Source organism: Oryza sativa, chromosome 2 (genome assembly GCF_034140825.1).
Source record: "Oryza sativa Japonica Group chromosome 2, ASM3414082v1".
Lineage (NCBI taxonomy): Eukaryota > Viridiplantae > Streptophyta > Magnoliopsida > Poales > Poaceae > Oryza > Oryza sativa.
Genome location: NC_089036.1, coordinates 22,082,672 through 22,109,446, shown reverse-complemented (window position 1 = coordinate 22,109,446; position 26,775 = coordinate 22,082,672). Strand labels below are relative to the sequence as shown.

Below are 26,775 nucleotides of genomic sequence, written 5' to 3'. Positions count from 1 at the left end.
ATTCCACTGGGTGCTTTTACTCTTCGACCTGGAGGCCTGCACCGTCAACGTATATGACTCAATGGATAAAAAAGAGTCTACGTTTGACAAGGTTTTCGAACTTATAGACAGGTACCGTCATAAGTTCCTTTGTTAATTAAGAAAATCTTGTTATGTTAATTGCTACTACGAATCATAGCTTTAAACTCCATGTAGGGCTTGGTATCGGTTCCGTCATTTGGTCCGCGGCAAATGGAGAGAAAGACTTAGGCGGAAGTTCAAATTTCCTGTGAGTACACATGCTCTACATTTATATTTCTCCGATTCAAATACATACAAGTGTATATTAATTAGATCTCTCGTTGTTTGTCATTTATTTGTAGTGCGCAAAGCAAAAGCAGGGAAATAACTTGTGCGGCTATTACGTGTGCGAGTATTGCCACTGCCTTGCAAACCAAATCATCACCACAAGAGAGCTCGATGTACGTACAAATAAATTCAAAATTTCATTACGTAGCGATTTCTTGTTTAATTACTAATCAATTTCATACATTCATATAGTTTATTCGCATGAGGGATAACCTGACCACACACAAGGAATTTATCACGGCGGTTCAAGAACAACTCATGGGATTCATCAACGAAGAAATCCTTGATCCCAAGGGTGAATTCTACTACGACGGAAACACAATTCACCGGTCCTTAGCTTCTGAGCTAGCAGCGAGTACTACTACGTCGAAATCGTAGCTAGCTAGGACATATAATGGATTGTAATTAATACATGACTACATATGTTTCTATATGCATGTGTACACATTTTCTATAATGTAAATATATTTTGGTCATATATATATCTATATACATATGCATTTGCATAACATATATATGTATAAATACATATATATTATGCATGTATATACATATAATATAATATAATATATATATATATATATACATATATATATGTATGCATATATATGTATTGAAACATATATATGCATGGTTTATATATATATATATATATATATATATATATATATATATATATATATATATATATATATATATATATATATATATATATATATATATATATATATATATATATATATATATATATATATATATATATATATATATATATATATATATATATATATATATATATATATATATATATATATATATATATATATATAAACCATGCAGCAACAGGGCCATGCAAAAAAAAAAAAGGTCAGATCGATCTTTAGTCCCGGTTGGTAACACCAACCGGGACTAAAGATGGCTCAGCCGGCCACGTGGCCAACTGAGACTACAGATCGATCTTTACTCCCGGTTATTTCACCCGGGACTAAAGATAGCGATCTTTAGTCCCGGATTGGTACTCCCGGTTTGGAAACCGGGACTAAAGGGGGGTTACGAACCGGGACTACAAAGGGTTTCTCCACCAGTGCGCTCAATGTGTGAGGCCTGGCTTGTTAGATTGTTTCAGACGTACGTGTGTTGTGTCATATACTTTGTTTGGTTATCTACTTATCTGTGTGTTGTACATGTAAACCTACTTTTGTTTGTGAGGTTTCTCTGGGGTGTTTTTTTTCCTAGCAGTAGAGAGGATGTGTTGTATTCTTCTGTTCACAGTTGTCTCGTACAAATGCAACATTAAAATTTTCTCACATTAATGAGATTGTAACATACTTATATTAGGAAGTGCATGAGCCACTCAATGTGTAAGACATTAAAATTTTCTCACATTGAGATTGTAACATACTTATATTAGGAAGTGCATGAGCCACTCAATGTGTAAGACTTGTTATTACATTGATCAGACATGTGTTGTGCCATCCTTGTTTGCTACCTGTATGCAGGGTTTTAAATCTCCCACTATAGCTGTTTGAGAAGTGTTCTAACTATTTGCTCTTATGTACAATTTAACCGCTATAGCTCTTTGAAAAGCTAACAGCTAAATGTCTTAGCCCGCTATTTAAAACATTGCATGTGTGCTGCACATAAAGTTTGTCTCCATTCGATATCGTTTGAAATGTAGATATGAGATTTTGTTAAAATAGAATTTAGATTTTGTAACAAATATTTGGACACATAAACAATTTTAAGTGAAATTTTTGTTAACTGCAAAGTTGTAGATCCCGTCGAGCTCTACAATTTTTATATAAATTTTGATTTCAACTGACTTTATATGATATATTTTAAAATTGCAAAGTCATAAAGTTAATAAGACTATACTGAAATATTTACATTTAGGTTCCTTAAAGCCCTTTAGAAAGGTGAATTTAAAAAAAAAAAAACTCCTGAGAACGTGATGCGGCTAGATTTGTATTTTTCAAAACGAAAATTATTTTTTCAATATTTTCATTAAAGAATTGTAAAAATAAAAAGAATTAAAAAAAATAGCGTTGCTGACTTGCTGTGGTGGCCCGTTCTTGCTCGCGCCGTGCTGCCGTGCTGCCGTGCTAGCGCGCTAGGCGGCGAGACGTGCAAATCCGAATCCGTTTTCCACTTTCTTCCTCGCGGTCGACGCGTTCCGCACGTAATTCCACAAAGTTGTTGGGCCGCCACCGCGAAGGAGGCATGCGGATGGGGGAAGGAGGCAGCCCAGCGTTTCCTGGCCGGCCTGCGTGAAATATGGGCCTCACGAACGATTACGACCATTAGCCCACATGAAGAAAGGAACAGGAGCAAGAGCTGATTGGGACCAAGTCAAGCATGGACGTTGAACGCCGTCGTTAGTTTTGACTTTTGTCTACACGCACCACAAACCACGCTCACCACGCTCACACACTAATTAGTTCAGTGGTAAGAGATATCCCTCTATCCCACAAAAAAATCAATCTAAATATGGATAAAACACCACGTAAGTTAGCGAATCTGGATATAAGCATATCCAGATTTATTGTAGTAGATGGTGTCTCATCCGGTTAGCTTTTTCTTAGATGGATCATCTAGGGAATACTCCACTCCAGCAGTAGTAGTACCCTGTAGTTCTTGTATTATAATTTACTACTCGCTTTGTTTCTAAATGTTTGACACCGTTGATTTTTTAGCACATGTTTGGCCGTTCGTTTAATTCAGGAAATTTTGTGAAATATACAAAATTATATGTATACATGAAAATATATTTAACAATAAAACAAATGATAGGAAAAAAAGTAATAATTACTTGATTTTTTTAATAAGACGAATGGTCAAACATATTTAAAAAAGTTAACGGCGTCAAATATTTAAAAACGGAGGGAGTATATATTTATCTACAGATTGCGTTGACTAGATTATAATATAGTAACACTGTAGCTTAATTCATGAGAGGCCCTGTAACACCGTTCACCGGCTCGTGGGTGTAATAATACTAGCAGCTGAGCACCTCGGCCAAGAGCTTGTACCGTCTCACTTTCACCCTGAACCGCGCCTTCCTCGCCGGCGGCTTCCTCTCCAACGCCGTCGCCGTCGCCGTTGCCGCCGTCTCATCCACTGGCATCACCACCACCCGGTCGCCGTCGTCGTCGTCGCTGGCGGCGGCCTTGGGCTTCTTCACCGGCTTGCCAGGCTCCGCGCAGAAGGCCGACCTCGAGCAACCGCCGCCGCCGCCACGCCTACTACTCTTGTCCACCTTATTAGAATCACCGGTCGACGTCTCCAACGCCGCAGACATCCTCCGTTTCGCCGCCGCCGTCGCCGTCGCCGGGGAGCCCCCTCCGCCGCCGCCTCTCCTTCGTCCCTCCCTCAGGCACCAGTTGCACCGCCGGTACGCCGCCACCCTCGGGTACAGCTCGCTGCAGTATCTACACGTACAGCACAGATCGACATAAACACACACACACACACACACACACACACACACACACACACACATATATATATATATATATATATATATATATATATATATATATATATATATATATATATATATATATATATATATATATATATATATATATATATATATATATATATATATTCGATCAAAGATGCTTGTCGATCAGGGGAGAGATCGAGATCGATCAGTAGTAGTTCGGTACCTGTGTTGGAGGCGGTGGTGGCAGTGGCCGCAGCGGAACAGCTCCCGCGGCAGGCCGTGGTCGCCGCACATGCAGCAGACGGCGCCGCCGCCGCCGCCGCCGGCGACAAGAAGCTCCATGGGCGATCGATCGAGAGAATTGGCTAGCTACTAGCTAGGGACTGCGTTGAGCAGCAGGTATATATATATATATATATTCAGCAACTGGTGAACTGGAGGGCAAAGCAACAGATGAGAGCAAGCTAGGCGGTAGTGTCTGAGGTCAGCGAGGGAGAAAAACGGGGGCCGATCGACTGGCTGCGTGCGTGCGAGTAGACTACCGCGCGCACTACACGGCACGGCACGTACGCCCCCGGTGGCTACAGCTTGGTCAAGGGAGGAAAAAAATTGTCACGGCGCGTGACTCACACACTATAGCTCTCGTGGTCGTGGGCACACATCGAGCACGTAAGGACGACTGCGCCGACCAGACCCCAGCCCACCAGGGTCATTTCATCGGTGTATGTTGGGCGGCGAATGTGCGTGCAACTGTGAAAGTGTATTTTATACCTCTATATATGGTACTTGCTCCGTCTCAGAATATAGTAATTTTGTGCTGAATTAGACACAATATATTCTTTGTGCTGAATTATGTCTGATCGGATATAAGATTGCTATGAAGATAGATGAAGTATGTTATTGATCCCTCCTATAAATATTTTATTAAAGTTTCTTTAAAAAATTTGCTTATTAAAGATAATCTAATAAATTTATGATGGCTTTATAATACTTTTTTTAAAAGCAATATGCAAACATTTGTTGAAAACTAAATACTTAAGAACTTTTTCCAAAATACAACACGAACATGGACGCTCAAATTAATACACATACACACACTTACTCTATGAATACACACTCACAACCTACTATTCCTATGAAACCGTTATATCTTAATATACGTTTTTCAATGAATCGGTACTAGGTATGCCAATTTCATCGAGTATAAGAGTAAAGGGTATTTACATGTATAGAGGATATCACAATTACACAAGGGATAAGCGGGGAAGATCCAAGGTAGAGCTCCGCAAACCGCTATACACCCGTAAGGGCCTAGGTTTTTTCTTCCTCCTTAACTTTTTGCTAGCACCATCGAGAGTTCTATTTGTAGAAAGACTCTTTGGTTACTCTCTTTCCATATCTCCCATGTTATTAGTAACAGAGTTCATGTTTCCTTCTTTGGTGCTCCTTGGCATCATGCTAGGGCCTCTCACCACTTGTGAAATGTGCTCGGTACCTTTCAAGAAGCCGGTTTTAGTGGTTCACATGTAACCCAGTCCGCAATCATGTCCCATATCTTTTTCGTTTATCTGTATTCCAAATGAAGGTGGAAAGGATATTTCGAAGGCATATTGTCACAACGGACAATATGTGTTGTTTGGCCAGCCACGGGCTGCCAGTCTGTCTATGGTCCAAATTATATTTCACATAGCCAACCAAAAGGACTTGCATTTGCATGGGCCCTAAGGCTTCCATATCAAATTGTCATAATTTGACTTGACTAAACCAAAGAACTGTGCTTTATAAGCTGGAGCGGATGTTTATACTCCATGGTTTGTGTCGACGTTTGATGTCTCGACTACGGTATTTGGACAGTATGGGGATCGTTAGTGCTAGGATATACGCGAGACTGAGGTAAAAGAGACGGAGACAGGGATTTTTATACAGGTTCGGGCCCCTGAGTGGTCAGGTAATAACCCTACATCCTGTTGGCCGGAGCCGATGTTGCTCTTTATTCACCATAATCACACCAGTACAATATGTGGGGTAGTCTATCTAACTGTTGTCGACATGGCGGTCTGAAGGTCTAACTCGTAGTCGACAACAGGGTAGCCTTCTTCCTCGAATCCGTGTCCGGCGAGATCAGAGATAGCGCTTTCGTATCTCCTGACGGTATCCGGAGGCACCGTAGGGGAATAGCCATGCCTATCCCTGAAGTCGATATCCGGCGACATGTCTTGGCATATGTAGGCTTGTATGTTGATTGTGTTGGGAGTTGATTGTCTCGTGGTGGGGTGTCCCCCTGTCCTCCTAGGGGGTCTTGTATTTATACACATAGGTGTCCCCTTGTCCAAGTAGAACTGGGGAAACCAATATGAATACAATCCGAGTAGTCCTTGTCATTTCCATGTATAACTCTGGTTGTCTTTTCTTATCCGGAACTCCCTCGAGGTCAGTTTCCGTATAAGACATGGTATGTGGTGGATCCTGCCGAGATTTAGTCAACTACTATTAGGTATGTGGTATCCATAACCATGACAGTTTGTAAGCCTCGAGTTATTTTGTTTGTCTCTTCGGTTACTCTCTTGTAGCCCATATATATCTTAGAGTTTACTCACTTACCACTAAAATAGTGAATAGCTATAAATGTGAACACACGTGTCAATTCTAATATTTGAAGCGCGATAGGCAGGTTCTATTATTAAAAACCTAACCAGATGAGCTAGTCAAGTAATATTACCCGAAAGGCTAAATATTTATAACCACAAGAAATATGTTCTTTAGCCAGATGAAAAACAGATATTTACTGTGGTTATGTGGCTGAAAAAAATCGTGATTATAATTGTTTCAAGGATTTGATAGAGAAACATATTGTATTTGATTTCAAGTCAACTAACCTCTTGACAGGTCAAAGTCAAGAGAGGAGATTCATCCGGTCAAGAAAACGACGAGAGGGACGGCGCTTAGAAGTCTCATCATGCATGTAAAGAGATACGCCAGTTTTTTTTTTATATAATGAAATATAATCATGGCTTTTGCTTAGAGAGTTACAGTCAATTATTACACCAATTCATAAAAACTCACACCTCAATAAACAAAAGCATACATAAACTAATAAAAACTCACACGGCATAACAAGATCATAAAAGTTATTGAATTATATTTCTGAATATTCATTCAAAAGTTAGCGAACAGCTTAGATACGCCAGTTGAATGGTGAGAGTTAATTGAAATCAGCCAGGAGAAGATTAATTTTCTGTTTCTTTAATTTCCCCCGTAGCGTAATTGGAGATCGATTTGGAGCTGCGCGCATCCACACACACAAGACAAAGACAAGACTCAGAAAGTCCTAGCCAGACCAGGTCGTAGTCGTACTCTGTGCTTCGAGTAGTTTGTACTGTATACTAGCTACTCCTCCCTATCTCCGGCCAGAGTGCAAGAGTTCGTTCCAACCTTGCGGCCACAGATACGATTTCCCACTATCTTTTTTTTTTTTTTTGAGAAGGGCATTTTCCCTATCTCCGACTAGAGTGCAAGACTTGTTTCCAACCTTGCGGCTACAGATTCGATTTCTCACTATTTTTTTTTTACTTTTTGTTAGAGAAGGGTATTTTTTACCCGGCCTTTATATCCAATCGGATATGTGCAGCCTTTTTTTCAATTAGGAACTTAGTCTATCAAACAGAGAACTAGCATCTTGGGTGTTAATAGGCTACATGCCCTTTCACAAGATTATATTTCACACGATTTCCCACTATTAACAAATCGAAGCAAGCAGTGAATTCATTTTAAATGGTTTACACATCTCCAATCTTATTTTAAATATTTTTATGGAAAAGCAACGATGCTTTCCTCCATTTTTTTAGCAAGCTTATATTTTGTTATCATTACTTTCTTTAAAAAAAAGACTTTTTAGTGGTATATTTAGCTTACATAAGATCTTGCGGATCCTCACATTAGAGTTCATGATCGCATTATACATGAATTTCACCAGGTTCCAACAATTACCCACCTAAAAGAGATATTCGATTCAATGGTGTTGTACTTATAATAACCTCTGGCAAAGATGATTGTTTTTTTTTCAAATTGTAGAGAGAAGGGTATTGCTCTTTGAGAGGATGTATCCCTAACCATGTATTCTCTCGAAATCTTATCTTCATCCCATTAGTTCACTTAAAAAACTCATATTGAAAAAAAAAAGATCTTTTGCATCGAGGATTATCGGGTTTGTGTGACATCTAGGAGTATGTGTTTATAGATTACCAGCCCATCAAGACATTCATCACAGTATGGAATAAGTTCATTTGAGGTCCCTTAACTTGATAGCGAGTTAGATTTTTATCCCTGAACCGCAATACACGATACAACAGATCCCTCAACTATCAAAACCGGTTCAGACGAGATCCCTCGGTGGTTTAGATGGCGGTTTTGGCTAACGTGGTGCCTTCGTGGATCCTTTTGACTAGGTCTAGTCAAAAGGATCGGGGCAGGGCGGCCGGAGCAGATGACGGGCGGGGCAGGGCGAACGGCAGCCAAAGCAGAGCAGCGGCAGCTGGAGCAAGTTGGCACAGGCGAGGGGCAAGGTGGCGGAGGACAACGACAACAACACTGACGCTGCAGGCGACGTCGAGTCGGGGCTCATCTACCCGGATAAAGTGGAGAAGGTGACCTCGCTGATGCCGTCGAGGCCGTGCCGGGTGAGGCCATCGTCCGTTGTACTCCTCCCGCGCCGTTGCCGCTGCCCAGGGAGCAGTCCTTGGCCATGTGGCCCTCCTCACCACACTTGTAGCATGCACGGTCGCCTTCTCCGCCGCCGTACCTACCGCCGCCTCCGTGGCCGTGGTCCCCGCAACCGCTGGGACGGGATCCGCCGGTGAGTGTGACACCGCCTCACACGGTGACTTCCACGGCCTTGATGCGGCTAAGGTCATCATCACCAACAGAGGCGACTTGTCGGCGTTGTACGACTGGATGGACTACGCATCGATGTTGTGGTTTCGCCTGACGCTGACCGCGACTTTGCACGCCACCGCTGCTATCTCGCCGTTGCTACCAAGCAACCACCGCTTTCTTCCGTCTCAAGCCGTTGTGGTCGTGTCCTCATCTGTGACTTCCACCACAACTGCCTCTCACCGCTACGGACCACCGTGGCCCCCTCCTCGCCGGCCATCCCGCTCGAACATGACGGTGGCCGCTGTCTTCTTGCTTCCCCAACGGCCGCTGTTGCCGAGGTCATTAAGGTAGGAGGCTGAAGAGGATGGCGCCGCTCCTGGCCCTGTCGTCCGCTGCAACATTGCGCAAGGAGGATATGGGGCCCCGCCGGCTGCCATAGCATTGCGCAAGGAGGATATGAGGCGCCGCCCCAGGCCCCGCCGTCCGCCTGTACTGGAGAAGTGGAGGCCCGAGTGCCGCCCCTGGCCACACCGTCCACTTGCGCTAGAGAAGCGGAAGGTTGAGTGCCACCCCTGGCCCTGCCGTCCGCCCGCACTGAAGAAGCAGAAGGCTGAGCGCCACCCCTGGCCCCGCCGTCCGCCCGCGCTAAAGAAGCAGAAGAGCGAGCGCCGCCCTGGCCCCGCTGTCCACCGCTGACATGAGAGAGAGAGAGAGAGAGAGAGAGGAGGCGCTAACTTGTCACCATCTAAACCACTAAGAGATCTCGCCTAAATCGGTTTTGATAGTTGAGGACCTGTTATATCTAGTATTGCGGTTCAGGGACAAAAATCGAACTCTCTGTCAAAGTTAGGAACCTGAGATGGACTTATTCCTCACAGGATCGATAGATACTTGCAGCTCGCTAATACAAGGCCCAGCACAGGAGCAGCCTGATCCACGATATACTTGGGCCTCATCCTTCACGAACACTGCCCATGAAGGAAATGACCGTACGTCGTGGGCTCGTGGCACACGCGCGGGGGGAGGGGGGGGGCGGGGGGACGCGGGGGGGTGGGAGTACAGCTCTCTGATTTTTTTTATTTTTTTTCGCCGGGCCGGCGACGACGGAATGTCAGCCATTTTAAACAAAGCAAGGTTATTCGTGGGTGACGATCAAAGTTTTATTAGGTAGTGTTTGGTTCTGAGACTAGGTGGGATGGGATGAAACCATCCATGATTTTGAGGTTGGGATGATTCCACTTGCGTGTTTGGTTTATAGAATAGGACGATCCCAGTTTTTTGTTTGGTTGAAGGGACGAGGGAGGGATGGGATGGACGCCGTTTGCCACCACTGACGACGCCGTTTGCAACAACCATGGCCGCCGCTGCCTCTGCCCTCACCTCTATCTCCGCCACCGAGCTGCGGTCGCGAAGGGACGCGATGCGGCGGGTGATGGCGTCGACCTTCGCGCGGAGCAGCCATGGCTCGGCGACGATGATGGCGGCGAGGTCCGCACGGGAGAGGGAGAGGGACAGGCTAGCGACGGACGACGACGACGACGACGCCGAGAGCTTCGGGGACGACGACGGACGGCCGGGCCGCCGCCGGATCCGTCGGCGCAGCCCTCCCCATCGTCGGATCCGCCGCCGCCGCCTTCCCCGCCACAGGATCCAGTGCCGCCGAGCCCCTCGACGCCGCCACTTCCGAGCTTGTCGCCACCGTCGCCCGAGCCGTCTTCCGTCAGCGCAGCCCTCCCCATCGTCGGATCCGCCGCCCTGGAGCCTTCCACCGTCGCTCGAGCCATCTTCCGCCACCCGAGCCCTCCCCATTGTCAGATCCGGCGCCGCCGCCTTCCCCACCACAAGATCCGGCGCCGCCGAGCCCCCGGACGCCGCCGCTGCCGAGCCTGTCGCCTACCGCCGCCGTGGAGTCTGCCGTTGTCGCCCGAGCCTGTCGCCACCGCCGCTGCCGAGCCTGTCGCCGCCGCCGTCGATGAGCTCGCCGCCGTCTCCTGAGGGCGAGCAGGGTGAGCGCGCGAGCAGCGTCGTCACGCCGTTCGCTCGTCCCAGGTGGGACGAGTTTGTCCGCCAGTTTTGGCCGGATGAGTTGGTCCCGGATCTGAGAGGAATATTCCTCTCTAGGGACCAACTCATCCCACTCACCCCTAAACCAAACACCCCTGAAAGTGGGTTCATCCCATCCCATCCCACCTCATCCCACCAACCAAACACTACCTTAGAGTATGGTCAACTACTAGCTCCAATTTATTTATAGACAATCTAATATATCATTCATACAATAATTATATACTACACTATTAATACCTGGTCCATCTGTCATACACACACTGCATCTTTGAGTCTGTGCTACAGCTGGCTACAAATCTGTAGCCCGCTGCTCTTCTCTCTCCTCATTTCTCTTCTTAAAATATATTTGCAGCTGGTTTAGAACAAGTTTAATAGTATAGCCAACTACTAGCTCCAAATCATCTAGAGCCAATATAATAGCCAATTCATACAATAGTTGCTTACTATACTATTAATACCCAGTCCCACCTGTCATACACTCGTTACGTTTTGGAGTCCGTACTGCAGCTGGCTACATATCTGGTTGCTATTCTCTCTCTTCTTTTATCTCTTTAAAATATGTTTATAACTGGCTTATAGCTCGCTATTGTACCTGCTCTTATAGCCTGCTATTGTACCTACTTTTAGGGCATACAATCACATAGGATACTCTCGAGCAGAGCTAGCTGCTTCTAGCTAACAGGACATTTGGTTGTTAAGACCAACAGAGCTGATGACTGAAAACGCTCCAAGTTGCGCTCGCCAAACCTGCTTCGACGATGGCGTCTACCAGGGTGACCGGCGATGCGCACTTCGTCTCGTCGCGCGCGCTAGCTGCCGGCGGCAGTTCCCATTTATTTGTATTGTACTGTACTTATTATAAGTGGATTTGTGGGTTTACCGTACCGATGGATCCTTAGCCGGCGGCGAGCGCGCATATCGTCTGGACCCGCCGGCAGGGGTGGCGTCAACCGGGGATCGAGGGGACATGCATGCGTGCACCTCCTTTCGATCGCTCGCTCGCTCGCTCGGCAGTCCAGGCCTGAACAACGCTTTAGGTGCAATGCCGTTACAGAGTAAATACTTGGATAATTTTTGTTGCCTTAGCTCAGTTAGCTTTATCTTCTACGAGGATGGGTCTTTGTATGTTCCATAAGTTCCTTCTTTGGTTATGACGAAGAACTGGGATTCTTCTCCCCTAAACTCTATCTTTAATATATAATAAATTATGAGTTCTTTTTTTAAAAAAAAAAGATCATGTGTGTGCCCTTAAAGGATGCAAAGTGGTCCATCAGAGTGTGTACGCACGCAGAATATGACTATAATATAATTATATTGTAAACTATAGTGTAATACTCCCTCCGTTTTTTCTTATTTGACGTTCTAGTTCAAACCGAAAGTGTTTTTTTTATTTGACGCTGGCGATTCAGATGCCCATCTTGCGTACCCGAATTTCCATCTTGCCCCTGACTCTTTCTCCATTGCCACCGACGCGGCGACGCCTCGTCCACCGCCGATGCCTCCTTCTCCTCCTCCACCGCCGCTTCCTCCTTCTCCTCCTCCCCGCCCTCGCGCGCCGCTATCGTTGTTACGTCCCGCATCGCCGCTGTCCCGCACTGCAGTCCGCACCTTCCCCGTGGCTAGGTCTCGCGGCAGCGCCACCGCTTCTCGTTCTTCGGCAGCGAGCTCGTGCTCAGCAGCGGCGGCCCGAGGTAGGGTTCCACGGCAGCAGCACCAGATTCTTGTGATGGAGAGGAAATCTTGAACAAGCTGCAGTAGAACACCAGATTCTTTCTCGTCCGGTTTGTGAAAGTCGTCGGAGGCGACAAGGAGGCAAAAGAACTAGATTGATCGCTCTCCGCAGTTCTGTCCGTGCAGCAGGTGTGCCATGGAATTGAATTCTGATGTGTGAATGCAGCTCAAACACCATGCTGCTTATGTGTGTTCTGAACCTTCCCTGATCGCAAAGTTCTGAACTTATGTTTTCCTGTATAGGCGATAGAACAGGGGACAAAGAGGCGGCCCGTCACCTTGACACCTTGTAGGTGGAGCAGGACAGGAAGTGGCCGGTGAGATTGCGCTTCTTGAAGATCTCGACGCGACCATGGATGCGTTGTTAGCTGCTACCGTTGGAGAAAGAAACTATCGTGCTCCCAGAACTCCGGTGGCATATGGCCGGGAGTTGCGCGGCAGCCATTGCGGCACCAACGCTTGGCGCATCAATGGCCTTGCAAATGGCGGCGGTGGCTGAGGCGGGGGAGTTGGAGAGGGTGTTGAGATCGATCTCGAACTCGCTGGTCGCTCGGCGTTGAGGCGCAGGCTTGCCTGCCATCGCGCGGTGGCCGGCGGGGACGGCGCGGCTGCGTTGGAAGGAAGAAGGAATGGAGGGCAGAAAGGACATTTCACCCGTTCCTTAATTTGATCGAACTTGTCTCAGACGTCAAATAAAAAAAACGGAGGGAGTAGTTACTAAATATATCGATGTATTAAATTTTGTAGTATAAAGTTTAGGTGTCCCGAGATATTTTTCTCAATAACTATAAAATTTCTCACATAACCATTTAGAGTAATACAAAGTGAGCACTAATTTAGTGGTGGAGGCATATGCGTATGAACTGTATGGCACACGGGTTCGATTCGCCTTTGCATGAATCTCAGAGTAAATCCACCGGTTTCAAATTTAAAAGTTCTCTCCCTAAAATTCGGTCGATAGAAAAACAGCAATTCTTTTTTTTCCCCTTTCAGTTACTTACAAACAGGGGGCTGATGCGCATAACAATGGATGGATCGATCGGTCACTTGCACGATTATGGAGAGGACCACACAAAAACCTATCCCCACCTTGGCCATCTTCTTTCCCATGATAAGGAGTGGCCGGCTGATGACCATACATGGCGTCGGCATGTGGAACACGATCATTAAGCTAGCCATACCATACCATACCAAATCAACAATAAGGCAATAACTATATATGAACTGCGATGCATCAGCATATATGTATGTGTACGTACGTATTGCACAGGCATATGCAGCACACGTACAGCTTCTTTCGCCATATCTCGGATTCTCGATCGATCATGTCGTTGTATGAGAGCTTTCTTTCTCTGAAGAAGAGCAGAGGCCAAGAGGGGTAAAGGAAAAACAATATGTTGTCGCTGTACTCATGTTAGCGATATTACGGAGAGGATAGCATCGGCAGATGGGCTCCCGCAAAAGGAGGAATGGCGTGCAGCGAGCTACGTAGTACTACGTCTGCCATCTACTATAACACTAGCTAACTGTACCCTGCTCAGGCACCTATGCATGTGAGTTTTTGTAAGAAACAAGGCCATTTCTAATTAAATAAAGGACCGTAGTATCAATATGGTTTAGGATCGTAAAGGACATTTTCCACCTCAAAAGCTAGCCATTGAGGTGAGGGGTTCCCCCACTTATATCTTAGGTCATTTGCCCTTCCATAACCAATGTGGGACTATTCAACAATCTCCCCCTTCACACATTGATGTCCCTCAGCCCCTTCACCGCCCCTTCACCGTATTCGGGCCCCACCGGCCCACGGTCCATCAGGTATACGGGCCCCGCAGGCACCCACGGTCCATCAGGCCTTCACACACTGTGTCTATCGGGCCAGAGATGTTAACCTAGCTAGGCTCTGATACCAATTGTAGAACCGTAAAGGGCCTTTCCCACCCCAAAAGCTAGCCATTGAGGTGAGAGACTCCCCCACTTCTTAGGTCTTTTGCCCTTCCACAACCAATGTGGGACTATTCAACATATGGGGAGGTTAATTTGCGACTACCAACCTCTGGACTAATCTCTAATTAATCAGGATATTACTGTTTGAGTTATCACTGTGCGATGTACTCCCTCCGTTATAAAATGTAAGATGTCATTCGTTTTTCGCGCTGATTAATAATTAAACTAGTAGTATCATGCATGTAAAATCAGTATATTCATATTTAAAAATATTTTCATATGATATTAATTTTGATAGTACATTACAAATAAATAAAATTAAACGATTAAAGTGTAATGTCGGAGGACCATATAAAAAGCTAATACGTCTTGTAGGGGTGAAAACGGTCGGAAACGATCGGAATCGGTGGCATCTCTTCGGAAATGATGCTCGATTGACCGGTAATTGACCATATTTATCATTTAAACTACTCAATATCGACATTAATATGATGCAGAAAGAATTATGAAAAAACAAAATTTAAAAATAGCCAAAAACGGTATGGTCGGAAACGATACCCCATATACGGAAACAACGCTCGGTCGATCGGGATGACCGTTTTCACCCCTAACGTCTTGTATTTTGAAAGAAAAGAAATAGATGGCATTAATTACATGCTTGCGACAACACATAGGGCTTAAATTGCGATGTAGATGGAAGAGACAAAATAAATAGAAAGCCCCCACACGAGCTAGCGAATGGTGCTCATTTCAAGCTGCTAAATCTCTCATTCTCCCTGCACGAGGCAGGGGGAGACAGTGAAAGCGAAGGGATTGGCCTCGGTCTCGGGAGGAGATAAAGAAAGGCCAGCGATCGATCGAGCAGATCAATCAACCAACGGGTCGAGAGGATTTAGTAGTAAAACTTGGTACTTAGTGGAGAGTTTTATTTACCAAAAGTACCATACCATCTAAAGAGAGTTTTGAATCGATAAAGAAAATAATAAAACCTCCAATGTACTCCTAAGATGTTTTAACTTTGGTCAAATTCAAAGTGCTTCTAGTTTAACCAAATTTATAGAAAAAAAAGTAATATTTTCGACCCAAGATAAATTTATTATAAAAATATATTTAATCATTAATTTAATGAAACTAATTTAGTAATATAAATATTATTATATTTGTCTATAAACTTAGTCAAACTTGAAACAATTTGACTTTAATAAAAGTTAAAACATCTTGTAACCTATTTCACGATTTTATAGGTTGGTCATAACGTCTAATAACGATGCATGTGATTGGATGAAATGAAACTAGCTAGCCCCCAAACTGCACAATTGTACAAACATGATGTATGTGAATGTTATATTGCCATGTCACCAAATTTAACTTACATGCATGATATCTTTATTTATTATTGAATGAAACTCCGATGAAATTACCATTGGGATTGGTCTTTAAGGACGACGGGAGAGAAGAGAGATCGAAACCAAAGCTTGTGCTATATCTTGCAGTGCATAGCCAGTACTGTCACTCAGCCTGCAGTTTATTGTATAACTGTGCAGTTCCGAAACAAACAAGCCAACAGCCCATGTGGTCGTCTCCTTCCCATAACCTCATCGATCACAAGGACCAATGGATATTCCCCCCTTTCATATCATTTATCATATGCCCTTCAATTCCCGAGCTCTCTCACTAACCAGCTACTACTAGTTTCCCACCAATCAGTGCTCACTGCTCACCTCAGTCAGTCAGTAGTTCAGTACAGGCAGCAGCATCAGCAGCAGCTTCTTCTTCTTCTTCGATTGGGTTCTTGATCGTCGTCGTCGTCGATCTGTGCCTGTATGTACAAGCTCGCTTGTTTCATGATTCATGGTGTTGATTTATTCATGGCGACCTATGGCGTATCTGCAGGAGGAGAAGGACGAGAAGTACGTGGAAATTAAGTGAAGGTCTCAGAGACGGCGAGAAGTATGTGGGAGTCGGAGAGCGAGAGCCACGGCGGCGAGCGGGGGCTCGTCCCCGTCGGCGGCGGCGGCGGCTCAGGCCGGCACGAGGCGGCGCTCAAGAACGACGGCTTCGTCCGCAGAGACCGGTCTTGGTACGTACTTAATTAGTAACACTAATTACTAGTGGTTAATTAATTAAGCTGAATCTCGCGTTCGTACATGTTCCAAATTTGTTGCTTCGTTTTTGAGCAGGTATGTCAACAGTGACATCCCCAGCGATCTGCTCGTCAAAGTGGGAGACGTGAACTTCTACCTTCACAAGGTATACAAGTTGGGTCGCAAATAAAATCCTGAGAGTTTCTTGATTGGTACTCATGCTGCAACTAGCTAGTAATTATCTTAAACATACTAGTTTTGGTTAATAATGAATAATGAATTAATAATTAATAATGAATCAAATGATAAAAAAAGAATTAACAATTACTTAAAGCTTTTAATAAAACGAACGGTCAAATATTTTTTAAAAAGTTAATCGCGTCAAATATTTAGACACTGAGAGAGTACTAATTAGCTTGTTAATTTGGTTGATCACGATGGATCAGTATCCGATGATCTCCCGGAGCGGGCGGATGAGCCGCGCCGTGTACGAGTCGTCGGCGGCAGATGAGGCGGAGGCGGACGCGGCGGCGGCGGTGGCGGTGGTGGAGATGGGCGACCTGCCGGGTGGCGCGGGGTCGTTCGAGCTGGCGGCGCGGTTCAGCTACGGGATGGCGGTGGACCTGACGGCGGCGAACATCTCCGGGCTTCGCTGCGCCGCCGAGTACCTGGAGATGACGGAGGAGATGGAGGAAGGGAACCTCATCTTCAAGACGGAGGCGTTCCTCAGCTACGTGGTGCTGTCGTCGTGGCGCGACTCCATCGCCGTGCTCAAGAGCTGCGAGGCGCTCTCGCCGTGGGCGGAGAACCTGCAGATCGTGCGGCGGTGCAGCGAGTCCATCGCCTGGAAGGCGTGCGCCAACCCGCGCGGCGTGCGCTGGGCGTACACCGGCGCCGGCGCCGGCAGCGGAGGAGCGCGCGGGGGCCCGGCGGCGATCAGGGGAGGTGGCGGCTCTGGCGGCACGGCGAGCCCGCGGTGGAACGTCGGTGGCGGCGGAGGGGGGGAGTCGAAGGAGTCGAGCCCGAGCAGGCAGGCGGTGCCGCCGGCGGACTGGTGGTTCGAGGACGTGTCCGTGCTCAGGATCGACCACTTCGTGCGCGTCGTCACCGCCATCAAGGTCAAAGGTAATTAACACAACACGATTACAAACAATGTTTATGCTTTTTTTGAGCCTGCATTTCTCTACAATTTCAGCCAGTGGGATTTCCGAAAATTTTCAAAACGAACTTCTTGAATTTTGAAATGATTTCCACTGAATTTGAACCTAAAATTTTCTGGAAATAAAATGTTTTGTAAATTTTGGTGAGGATTTTTTATACCCAAACTTGAGTGGATTCAAGACGATCTGTCTTCTTACCGGAGTTCTATTCTGGACGTACATATCTAGAGATTTTTGCTAAATCTAAATCAGTTTACGACAAACTTCAATTAATTGAAAAAAATCAAGTGATCTAAAATTTTATCTGGTTCAAAAAATTGTCAAGGGTATCGAAGATTGCAAAATTTCTTGAGATACCTTCAAATTATTAGCATGCTTCTGCTTCTTCGACCTCCACTTAATTGATGCGGCTCTCGCAAGGACGTGGCTTCGAACAATACCGAGCCTTTTTAGTTGATAAATCATGTGTAATCGATGGATCGACGGATAAGATATGATACCGCGGTACCGTCTCCTTATAGCAATGGCTTCTCTTTTTGCTATCTCTCAATTGCCGTCAGATATAAAGAGGTAAATTAATGGGGGTGAGGCTTCTCTAACGTACGTCAGAGGGATATGCTTCAATAACTTGTGGGCCTATGACGGTGGCGGTGCACCTATTATGGGTACATGTCCCTCTGACTTTACGTTAAAGAAGCCATATCCAGATTACTGGTAGGGGCCAACCTTGTCCACTCCAGCTAACACATCATTTTGAGTGGGCAAAAGATCAAGTATATATATAATTTTGGGTAACTACATGGCAAATCATATATTTTCCATTATATATACCATACAACATGATTAATTTGTCTTGCACTAAAAGATTCTCCGGTAGGGAAAATAGAATTTGATGGCAACTCAAACTATATCTACAAGTGTTCTTGAATAGTGAAACAGTGAGGCATCATATGATTTGCTTAAGCAGCAATCTAAGGGGTTCCCACAAAGTTCCTTTATAGCCTTCCCCATCAAAATTAATCCTGATGCAATTTATCCCTACCAAAATAAATTGGATTAATTAGGATTCGACAAGCATCCTTGCAAGCACAGGCCCCATGAAAGCTCAGGATAAATATGTGAACCTCACTAAATTTCAAATTTCGATTGGAAGTATACAAGTGAGCATTTCTGCTATTAGAGGATGCAAAAACATCTACTACTAAAAGAACATTTCTACGGGCACCTAAAATGGCCTTTGCACGGGCAGAAACTGCCTATGGAAATGTAGGGTGTATTTGGTTACCGGTGACACTTTACTACAACTAAGAAGGTAGTGACAGCCACAATAAATTGCTAGCCACAAAATATAGCAAAGTTGACAAAAAAAATTGAGCATATGACGTGTAGAACATACTATTAAAAAAAATGTGTCAAACCATAACATGAACCTAATAAACTATGGCTGTCAAAAGTGTGGCTATGAAGTAAATAGACCATTAGTTTGAAAATATGGTGTATCCACGATAAAACTATAATGGCTACAGTTAATTATTTTGAAAAAAAAAACTGCACAAGATAAGTGCATGCTAACAATTGTAAAAGATTTACCCCAGACATTAACAAATTTGCACGGTGCATATACAGTAGCTGAACTGTTTCAAGAATTCCATCAACTAAAAACGTAAGTTTTTTTTTTTGACAGGCATGCGGTTCGACCTGATCGGCGCGGCGATCACCCACTACGCGTCGAAATGGCTCCCCGGCCTCACCAAGGACGCCCCGCTCGGCGCCACCCACGACGAGCCGTGGGCGCAGGCCTCCGCCGCCGGCGTCGGCGGCGGCGGCCTCCACATGATGATCATCTCCGGCGCCGGCGGCGGCAAGGACGACGTCCTCGCCGCCTGCAGCGCGCCGTCGCGCGAGCAGCGCATGGTGGTGGAGAGCATCATCAGCATCACCCCGCCGCAGCGGGACAGCGTCTCCTGCGGCTTCCTCCTCCGCCTCCTCCGCCTCGCCATCATGCTCAGGGCCGCCCCGGCGCTGGTCACCGAGCTCGAGAAGCGCGTCGGGATGCAGCTCGAGCAGGCGGCGCTCGCCGACCTCCTCATCCCCTCCTACGGCGGCCGCGCCGCCGACACCGCCTACGACGTCGACCTCGTGCAGCGCCTCGTCGAGCACTTCCTGGTTCAGGAGCAGACGGAGATGGCGGTGGCGTCCAGCCCCGGCCGCGGCGACCCTCCGCCGCCGCCGCAGCCGGAGTACTACAGCGGGAGGATGCCGCCGTCGTCCGCGGCCGCGGCGTCGGCGTCGGCGTCGACGGGCGGGCTGAACGCCAAGGCGCGCGTCGCCCGGCTGCTCGACAGCTACCTCTCCGAGGTCTCCCGCGACCGCAACCTCTCCCTCACCAAGTTCCAGGTCCTCGCCGAGTCGCTGCCGGAGTCGGCGCGCGCCTGCGACGACGGCCTGTACCGCGCCGTCGACTCCTACCTCAAGGTAACTAGCACATTACAGCTAGCTAGTTTCCGGTGATCGCCGGAGTTAATGGCGATCGATCGATTTGCAGGCGCACCCGACGCTGACGGAGCACGAGAGGAAGAGGCTGTGCAGGGTGATGGACTGCCAGAAGCTGTCGTTCGACGCGTGCATGCACGCGGCGCAGAACGAGAGGCTGCCGCTGCGGGTGGTGGTGCAGGTGCTCTTCACCGAGCAGGTCAAGATCAGCAACGCGCTGGCGAGCTCCTCCGCGGCGCTCAGGTCGTCGTCTTCGGCGCCGGGGGCGGACGCCGCGCCGGCGATGCCGACGACGCGGCGGCAGCTGCTGGACGGGACGCCGCAGTCGTTCCAGGAGGGGTGGGCGGCGGCGAAGAAGGACATCAACACGCTCAAGTTCGAGCTGGAGAGCATGAAGGCCAAGTACCTGGAGCTCCAGCACGAGATGGACGCGCTCCAGAAACAGGTGGACGGCCGCGGCGGCGGCGCGCCGTCGCCGGCGGCCGCCAAGATCGGCAAGCAGCAGCAGCAGGGCACGTCGGCGTCGGCGTGGAGCAGCGGGTGGAAGAAGCTGGGCAGGCTGGCCAAGATGTCCGGCGCCGACGCGGCGGCCGGTGGTGGCGTGGCGCCGCCCGGCGGCGGCGAGGCCGCGGCGAGGAAGGGCCCGAGAAGGTGGAGGAACTCCATCTCGTAAATGGAGTAGCTGCCTAGCTAGATGCTGTATGGTTGATTGGTTTCAACTTTCAAGTAATTTCATGGGTCTTTTGTATTTTGAGAGAGTCCATTTTGCTCAGTTTGATGTAGTGATGTTCATGGCGTTTTCAGACAGAATTAATCCATTTTATGCAGAGTCTGAGGACTACTCAAGCAGATGATTTTAGCCGTTGTCTCCTATTTGTCTTGAGAAACAATCGGTCTTCTTTCAGCTTAAATTTGAATTTTAAAACTGAATTTTAGAGTTGATTTAGGTCTTTTTTAAACCGTAGTTTATTTTTCAATTTTTACTTTTAAATCGTTAAGGACATGTACGCACGCACGCACATTATTTTTTGATTGCTCATAAGCCATTACGGCTTATAATCAGCGTATGCTAAACGATGGGCTAAGTTTGTTGGAAGATCAATGTATTAGTTCTAGAACTTTGAAATGATTCTTGCATATATAGAAAGAAATTTGTTTAATTATTTGTCTTTGTAGCTAAAGTGGTTTAATTTTTAAGCCGGCCGTTTACAGATGGAACTAATCGAGCGCGACGAACTGTATTAAGCCTCCCCCTGCACATGCCCGCTTGATTATTTTTTTTTCGTGTGTCTGTGCATGAGCCTGCCAAGCACCATCACTACACAACGCACCGGTAAGGAGGCAATATACTGCTGTGGGAAAAAAAAAACTGTTGCATGGGTAGGGTTTTGTGCCTATAGAACTGTAGCTTCTAGCAAGTACTTCCTCCATAAAAAAAAAGAAAAAGTCCATTTTACACCCTCGAACTCTTATGCTTGTCTAAAATACACCTCCGAACTACAAAACCGGGTGTAATACACCCTCAAACTGTCAATACCGGACACTTAACCCCCCCTCCCGGGCTGTTTTTACCGTGGTTTTTGCCACATCAGCCCTCGCCACGTCAGCACACAAGGTAATATGGGCCAAGCCCATACTTTGTTCGTTCTTCTCTCCCTCCCCTGTTCGCTCTTCTCTTCCTCACAACCATTGGCGGCAGTGCACGGAGGTGCGAGGGTGGCGGTCACGGCGATGGTGGCGTGGAGCTGCTGCGAGGGTGGTGGTGCTGCTAAGTTTCAAAATGAAAACATTTTATGTTTTTGTAAATGGAACCTGGTAGATTGAAAAAAATAGAGAGAGTAGAAGAATGCATCACTTTGAGCATTTGATGTATTTTCTTTGTTCCTCGAAATTCGCACAAAGGAATCGGCCACTAAACTAACCTGCTTAGCCGCAAGAAGATCGGCCCTCTTACGGCACAGCACCACCTGCAAACAACCAGCATCAATCGTCTCAAACACAATCAATCTTCCAAAGCACGACAAAAATTTCCTGTCCTTCCACAGATCAACAACGGGAACCGCCTTTCCTCTTAGATCAAACACCTCCACTCCATGTAGAGATTTCGCGAGCTCTTCCACCGGTGCCGCAGCTACCTTCGGCCTCCCCAGTCGTCCCTGCAAATATCATCGCACATATTAGCGGTTCAGCACCATGCACGCGAGGGGAAGGAGGAGCGGGGCCTGGAGGCTTACCGGCGGCCCCGGGCTTTGCGGCTGCTACCGGCGCAACAAAGAAGCGGAGGCGGCGCGGGTGGAGGAGGGAGCCGCACAGGCCCCTCGCGCGGAGGAGACTCGACGCCGCAGCCGGTCGCGAGCTGGTGGCGGCCACGTGCGGAACGGGGAGCCGCCGCTGCAGCTCCGCCCTCGCAGCCGTCACTGCCCTCGCAGCTCCGCGCCGCCACCGCAGCCGTCGCCGCCGCCACCGCCGCCAACGGTCGTGAGGAAGAGAAGAACGAACAGGGGAGGGAGAGAAGAACGAACAGAGTATGGGCTTGGCCCATATTACCTTGTGTGCTGACGTGGCGAGGGCTGACGTGGCATCCGACGTAGTAAAAACCACGGTAAAAACAGCCTGGGGGGTTAAGTGTCCGGTATTGATAGTTCGAGGGTGTACTATACCCGGTTTTGTAGTTCGGAGGTGTATTTTAGACAAGTATAAGAGTTCGAGGGTGTAAAATGGACTTTTCCCAAAAAAAACTAATTTAGTATTGGATGGGACGTTTTCTAGTACAACGAATTTGGACAAGAGTATGTTTAGATTTGTTGTACTAGAAAATATCACATCCAATATGAGGTTGGGTTTTTATAGGACGGAGGAAGTATTGTACAGTGGCCTCGCGTAAACCCTATACCAGTATTTTGTTACTACAGAACAGATGACAAACCTCCTCTCCTCCTTTACACTAACCTCCAATATCCAAACATTTTTAAAGCACCAGAATTTTCATCCACGGTAACTTACATGGCTTTTGCGTGCCTACCATTATATGCTTGTAGTAAGAGGAATTTCATATACTTGAAAAAAAATATCTTGAGGTTACACTAAAATTTTTTATACTTTAAGATATTATAAGTACCTAGAGGTAACAAATTTTACGCTAAAAAATATATTACCTCTGGATACCTTCGTAAGGATGGTAAAATTACCCTTTTACTAATGTTTTCCGTGATATATTTTGTATTTTGTAAAGAGAAGATGCATTATTGCAAGGACATGATGTTTTTTTTTCTCAAGTACTTATTCAGCGATCAACTATTGTTGGCCATTGGATGGATCAACGGCATCAACCCGAACAGCTGGACCGTCCTTCTGCATAATTCACCATTAGTGGCATTGGAGCATTGCGAGTAGGAGAGAGGCGGCGAGAAGAAGACAAACACTTCCATGTGTTGTGTCCACGGGAGTAGAAGCTCCATGGTGATCAAGATGGAAGGGCAAGGAAACAGTGTGAAGGATAATGGTTGTTGGGTTAGTTGTAGGGACGAGGGAGAGAAGGGTTAAGGGCAAAAACTTGGGGGTGGCATGGTGTGGAGAATATGGGCAGAATCATATCCAAGATCATCAGATTAATACCACAATCAGCGGAATATTTTCTCGGACAAGAGTAGGGTATTACTTCTTATCAAGAAGATCTGAACCTGTATAAATCCCTTGTCTCATAATCCATCCACTTTCATAGCTTGATTCTAATTTCGACACATGGTGAGGATAGAGCCAACATGTTTCACCTTCACTGGTTAGGAGACACAAAGCTACGTACGGGGTAGGCCTAGTGGCGGAGCCTGGAAGATTTTTGAGTGTGGATAAATTTCAATATAATTTATATTTGTTATAGAAATCCCATCATCAATTTACTCATCAATATTAAAATTTAATAAAGTTTTCACCACGAGCCCTAGCGGCTGTCCGGGCTAGCTAGGGTAGCTTCATCACGGGGTAAGGCTGGAGGAGTAGAAGGTGGTGCGGGAGGTATCAAAGGTGTTAGGAGGAACTCAAGTTGTGGGTCATTAGAAATCTCTAGGTTTGAAAAGAAATGACAACTATGGGGAAAAAACAATAAATATAATAAGGTATCCAACATAAATAATAGATTGCATTAGTTGCATGTATATCATGACTTCTAATTTATGGCTTTATTTCCCTTTCGAAGAATGTGGCATGTCCACAAATGTGAATGAGCAGATAGGACAGTTTTTTTTTTACTAACATGTAAAAAGGATTTATGCATCAATATATCAAGACAATCAAAGTTTAAATAACACATCCGTTTCTAAATAATTGTCACTAGATGCTGTTCATATTTATATTCAAAGTCTGTCCACGTATATTTTAGCAATAATTTATAAATATAAAAAAATGTACCCTCTCTCAAAAAGAAACGTACTATGTTATATTATGAAAATGTGTTGATGCTAGCTAAATATGATTATATAATGTCCATTTAACAAAGCATAACAAATTGAAATATTATTAAGAGTAAATTTCAGAAAAGTGCAACTTTACTGACAAAACTATCAGTTTGCTGCAACAACAGCATAGGAAAATTTTACAAAAACTATAACTTTTACGTTATATACAGTACATATAATGTAAAAGTTACAGTGTTGTAAAAATTTCTCATGCTATTGTTGCATAAACTGAAACATGTCGCTAATGTTGCAGCAAACTGATAGTTTTATCACTAAAGTTACAGTTTTTCTAAAATTTACTCTATTATTAATGATGAAAGGTGAAACATCAATAATGATGACAAGTAAATAAAAACAGAGGGAGTACAACCTAGCCCCCTCGGCAACTACCGAAATTTTCAAGAATATGTACCATTACAAGTCATCGTTGTTTTTCTTTTTAACGAGTTGCCATTACAGGGTACAGAGCTCCTACAGCTCCATAATAAAAGAGCAGGGAAACTGGGGGAGCGGGGGAATGAGAGGCAGTAGCATCAGGCTAGAATAGTAGCACCCGTGAGCCGTCTCTGGTACAGCTCCAAAAATTTATGGAGGACTGGGCCGGGTTGGGATCGATCGGCATCGGCACACACAGACACACAGTGCCCCTGTCCGTTGGTGGAAAGCTCATCCTCCTCCTGTAGTTCCTGTTGCTGGCTGCTGCTGTACACGCCATATGCCGGGCACATTCATGAATCATGAAGCACCATCTCCTGTGCTTTGCTCTTTGTCTGCATACGGCGACCGTGTCGACACCAGCAGCAGTCCCAGTGTACCAACTGTTGCAGCGGTTTTCTCACACTCCTGTGCACCATGCCAGCATGTGTTACATGTGCATTACACAAACTTTAAAATGTTGTTGAAGATTTTTCTTTAAAAAAGAAAACTGCTCAAGTTCCTGTAGCGGCCATGGGTTTGTGGCTGTCCAAAAATTAGCCAAAACTTAAAAGCTATCAAGTTTAAAGCATATATATGATTAGTACGAAATATGCATAATTTCATGTTATATCACCATATTCATATTCACTATATTCATGTTATATTACTATATTCATATTTTAAAGTACTTTCATATAATGTTAATTTCATATTTGTTGGAAACATAACATAAAATAAATTAATGATTAAAATATATCATCGAAGACCGTGTAAAAAAATATAGACCTTATAATTTGGGATAGTTGAAGTATATTTAAGGATGGACGGAGTACTCGGTAAGCAAGAAGCCAAGCAGCAAAGGTTCTGATAGTAATGGTCATGGCTTGGCTGCAAGCCTGCAACTATCCTCTAGCTTGTAGGGACTGTTTAAGGGAGCTTCTAGCAGCTACAGTTTCTCTTAGAATCTCCAGTTGACACTCTAGCTTGTAGGGACTGTTTAAGGGAGCTTCTAGCAGCTACAGTTTCTCTTAGAATCTCCAGTTGACAGAAGCTTTTTACTCAGATTCTGAGAATCCGTAGTTCTAGAATATGGAAAATAAAGTAGAAGCCAGAAAATGAAATAGAAGTCAGAAGTTGAGAAACCCAGCTTCTCTAGATTCTCACCAGCTGCTTCTCAAAATCTCTCACCAGCTGCTTCTCAGAATTTTAAGCTCCTCAAACAGACCCAGCTGCTTCTCAGAATTTTAAGCTCCTCAAACAGACCCGTAGTATGCTGCAGATTTGCATCAAGTGCCTAGCCGTGTCTGCCTGTCCTGGGCCAACACGATAATGGGGAAATTGGAGAGCACATCGGCTAAGGAAGCCACAATTACTTACAGTGATCAACTAAATATTACTTTCTGAGTATTATAAAGCTAGAAATAACCTAGACAAATTTTCCAAACAATGTTCCATTCAAAAAAAAAACAAAGTTTCTAAACAATGCTGATGTTCTTTTTTAAAAAAATAATACTTTTCCATGGCACGAATAATCGATAGCTTCATAAGCTAATTACAACACGCAAGGTCATTAGATATTCAATAGCGGCATCAGAAATAACTGAATTCTCCCAGCTGCGAGGCATTTATAATCTCACCAAATCATCCTATTTGCACATCATGTTTACGAGAAGCATAAGTAATAAGCTTAACAAACCTTCTCCTAGATAAGCATCATGTATATGACGATTAATCCTAGAAGTTGTACCAGTTGCAGAAGGAAG

General features: G+C 45.6%; 2 protein-coding genes and 2 long non-coding RNA genes across 4 annotated transcripts; 2 read left to right on the top strand and 2 right to left on the bottom strand.

Annotated features, from left to right (window-relative positions):
* Positions 1-818, top strand: LOC136355077 (uncharacterized). The gene is made up of 4 exons (XR_010739148.1): positions 1-111; positions 196-268; positions 363-461; positions 541-818. It is a non-coding gene; the product is annotated as an uncharacterized lncRNA (long non-coding RNA).
* Positions 819-3,137: 2,319 nt separating this feature from the next.
* LOC107277414 (uncharacterized) lies at positions 3,138-4,271 on the bottom strand. Its single transcript, XM_015769326.3, has 2 exons — positions 4,017-4,271; positions 3,138-3,776 (listed from the first exon to the last, which is right to left on the bottom strand). The coding sequence occupies exons 1-2, from the start codon at positions 4,133-4,135 to the stop codon at positions 3,344-3,346; spliced, it is 552 nt and encodes a 183-aa protein (XP_015624812.1). The 5' UTR covers positions 4,136-4,271; the 3' UTR covers positions 3,138-3,343.
* Positions 4,272-15,874: 11,603 nt separating this feature from the next.
* On the top strand, positions 15,875-21,064 carry LOC4329720 (coleoptile phototropism protein 1-like). Its single transcript, NM_001416683.1, has 6 exons — positions 15,875-16,228; positions 16,301-16,487; positions 16,588-16,657; positions 16,938-17,616; positions 19,336-20,126; positions 20,197-21,064. Exons 2-6 carry the CDS (start codon positions 16,360-16,362, stop codon positions 20,815-20,817), a joined length of 2,289 nt encoding a protein of 762 aa, NP_001403612.1. The 5' UTR covers positions 15,875-16,228; positions 16,301-16,359; the 3' UTR covers positions 20,818-21,064.
* A 3,815-nt stretch (positions 21,065-24,879) lies between these two features.
* On the bottom strand, positions 24,880-26,766 carry LOC136355367 (uncharacterized). Its single transcript, XR_010739582.1, has 2 exons — positions 26,177-26,766; positions 24,880-25,438 (listed from the first exon to the last, which is right to left on the bottom strand). It is a non-coding gene; the product is annotated as an uncharacterized lncRNA (long non-coding RNA).
* Positions 26,767-26,775: the final 9 nt, after the last annotated feature.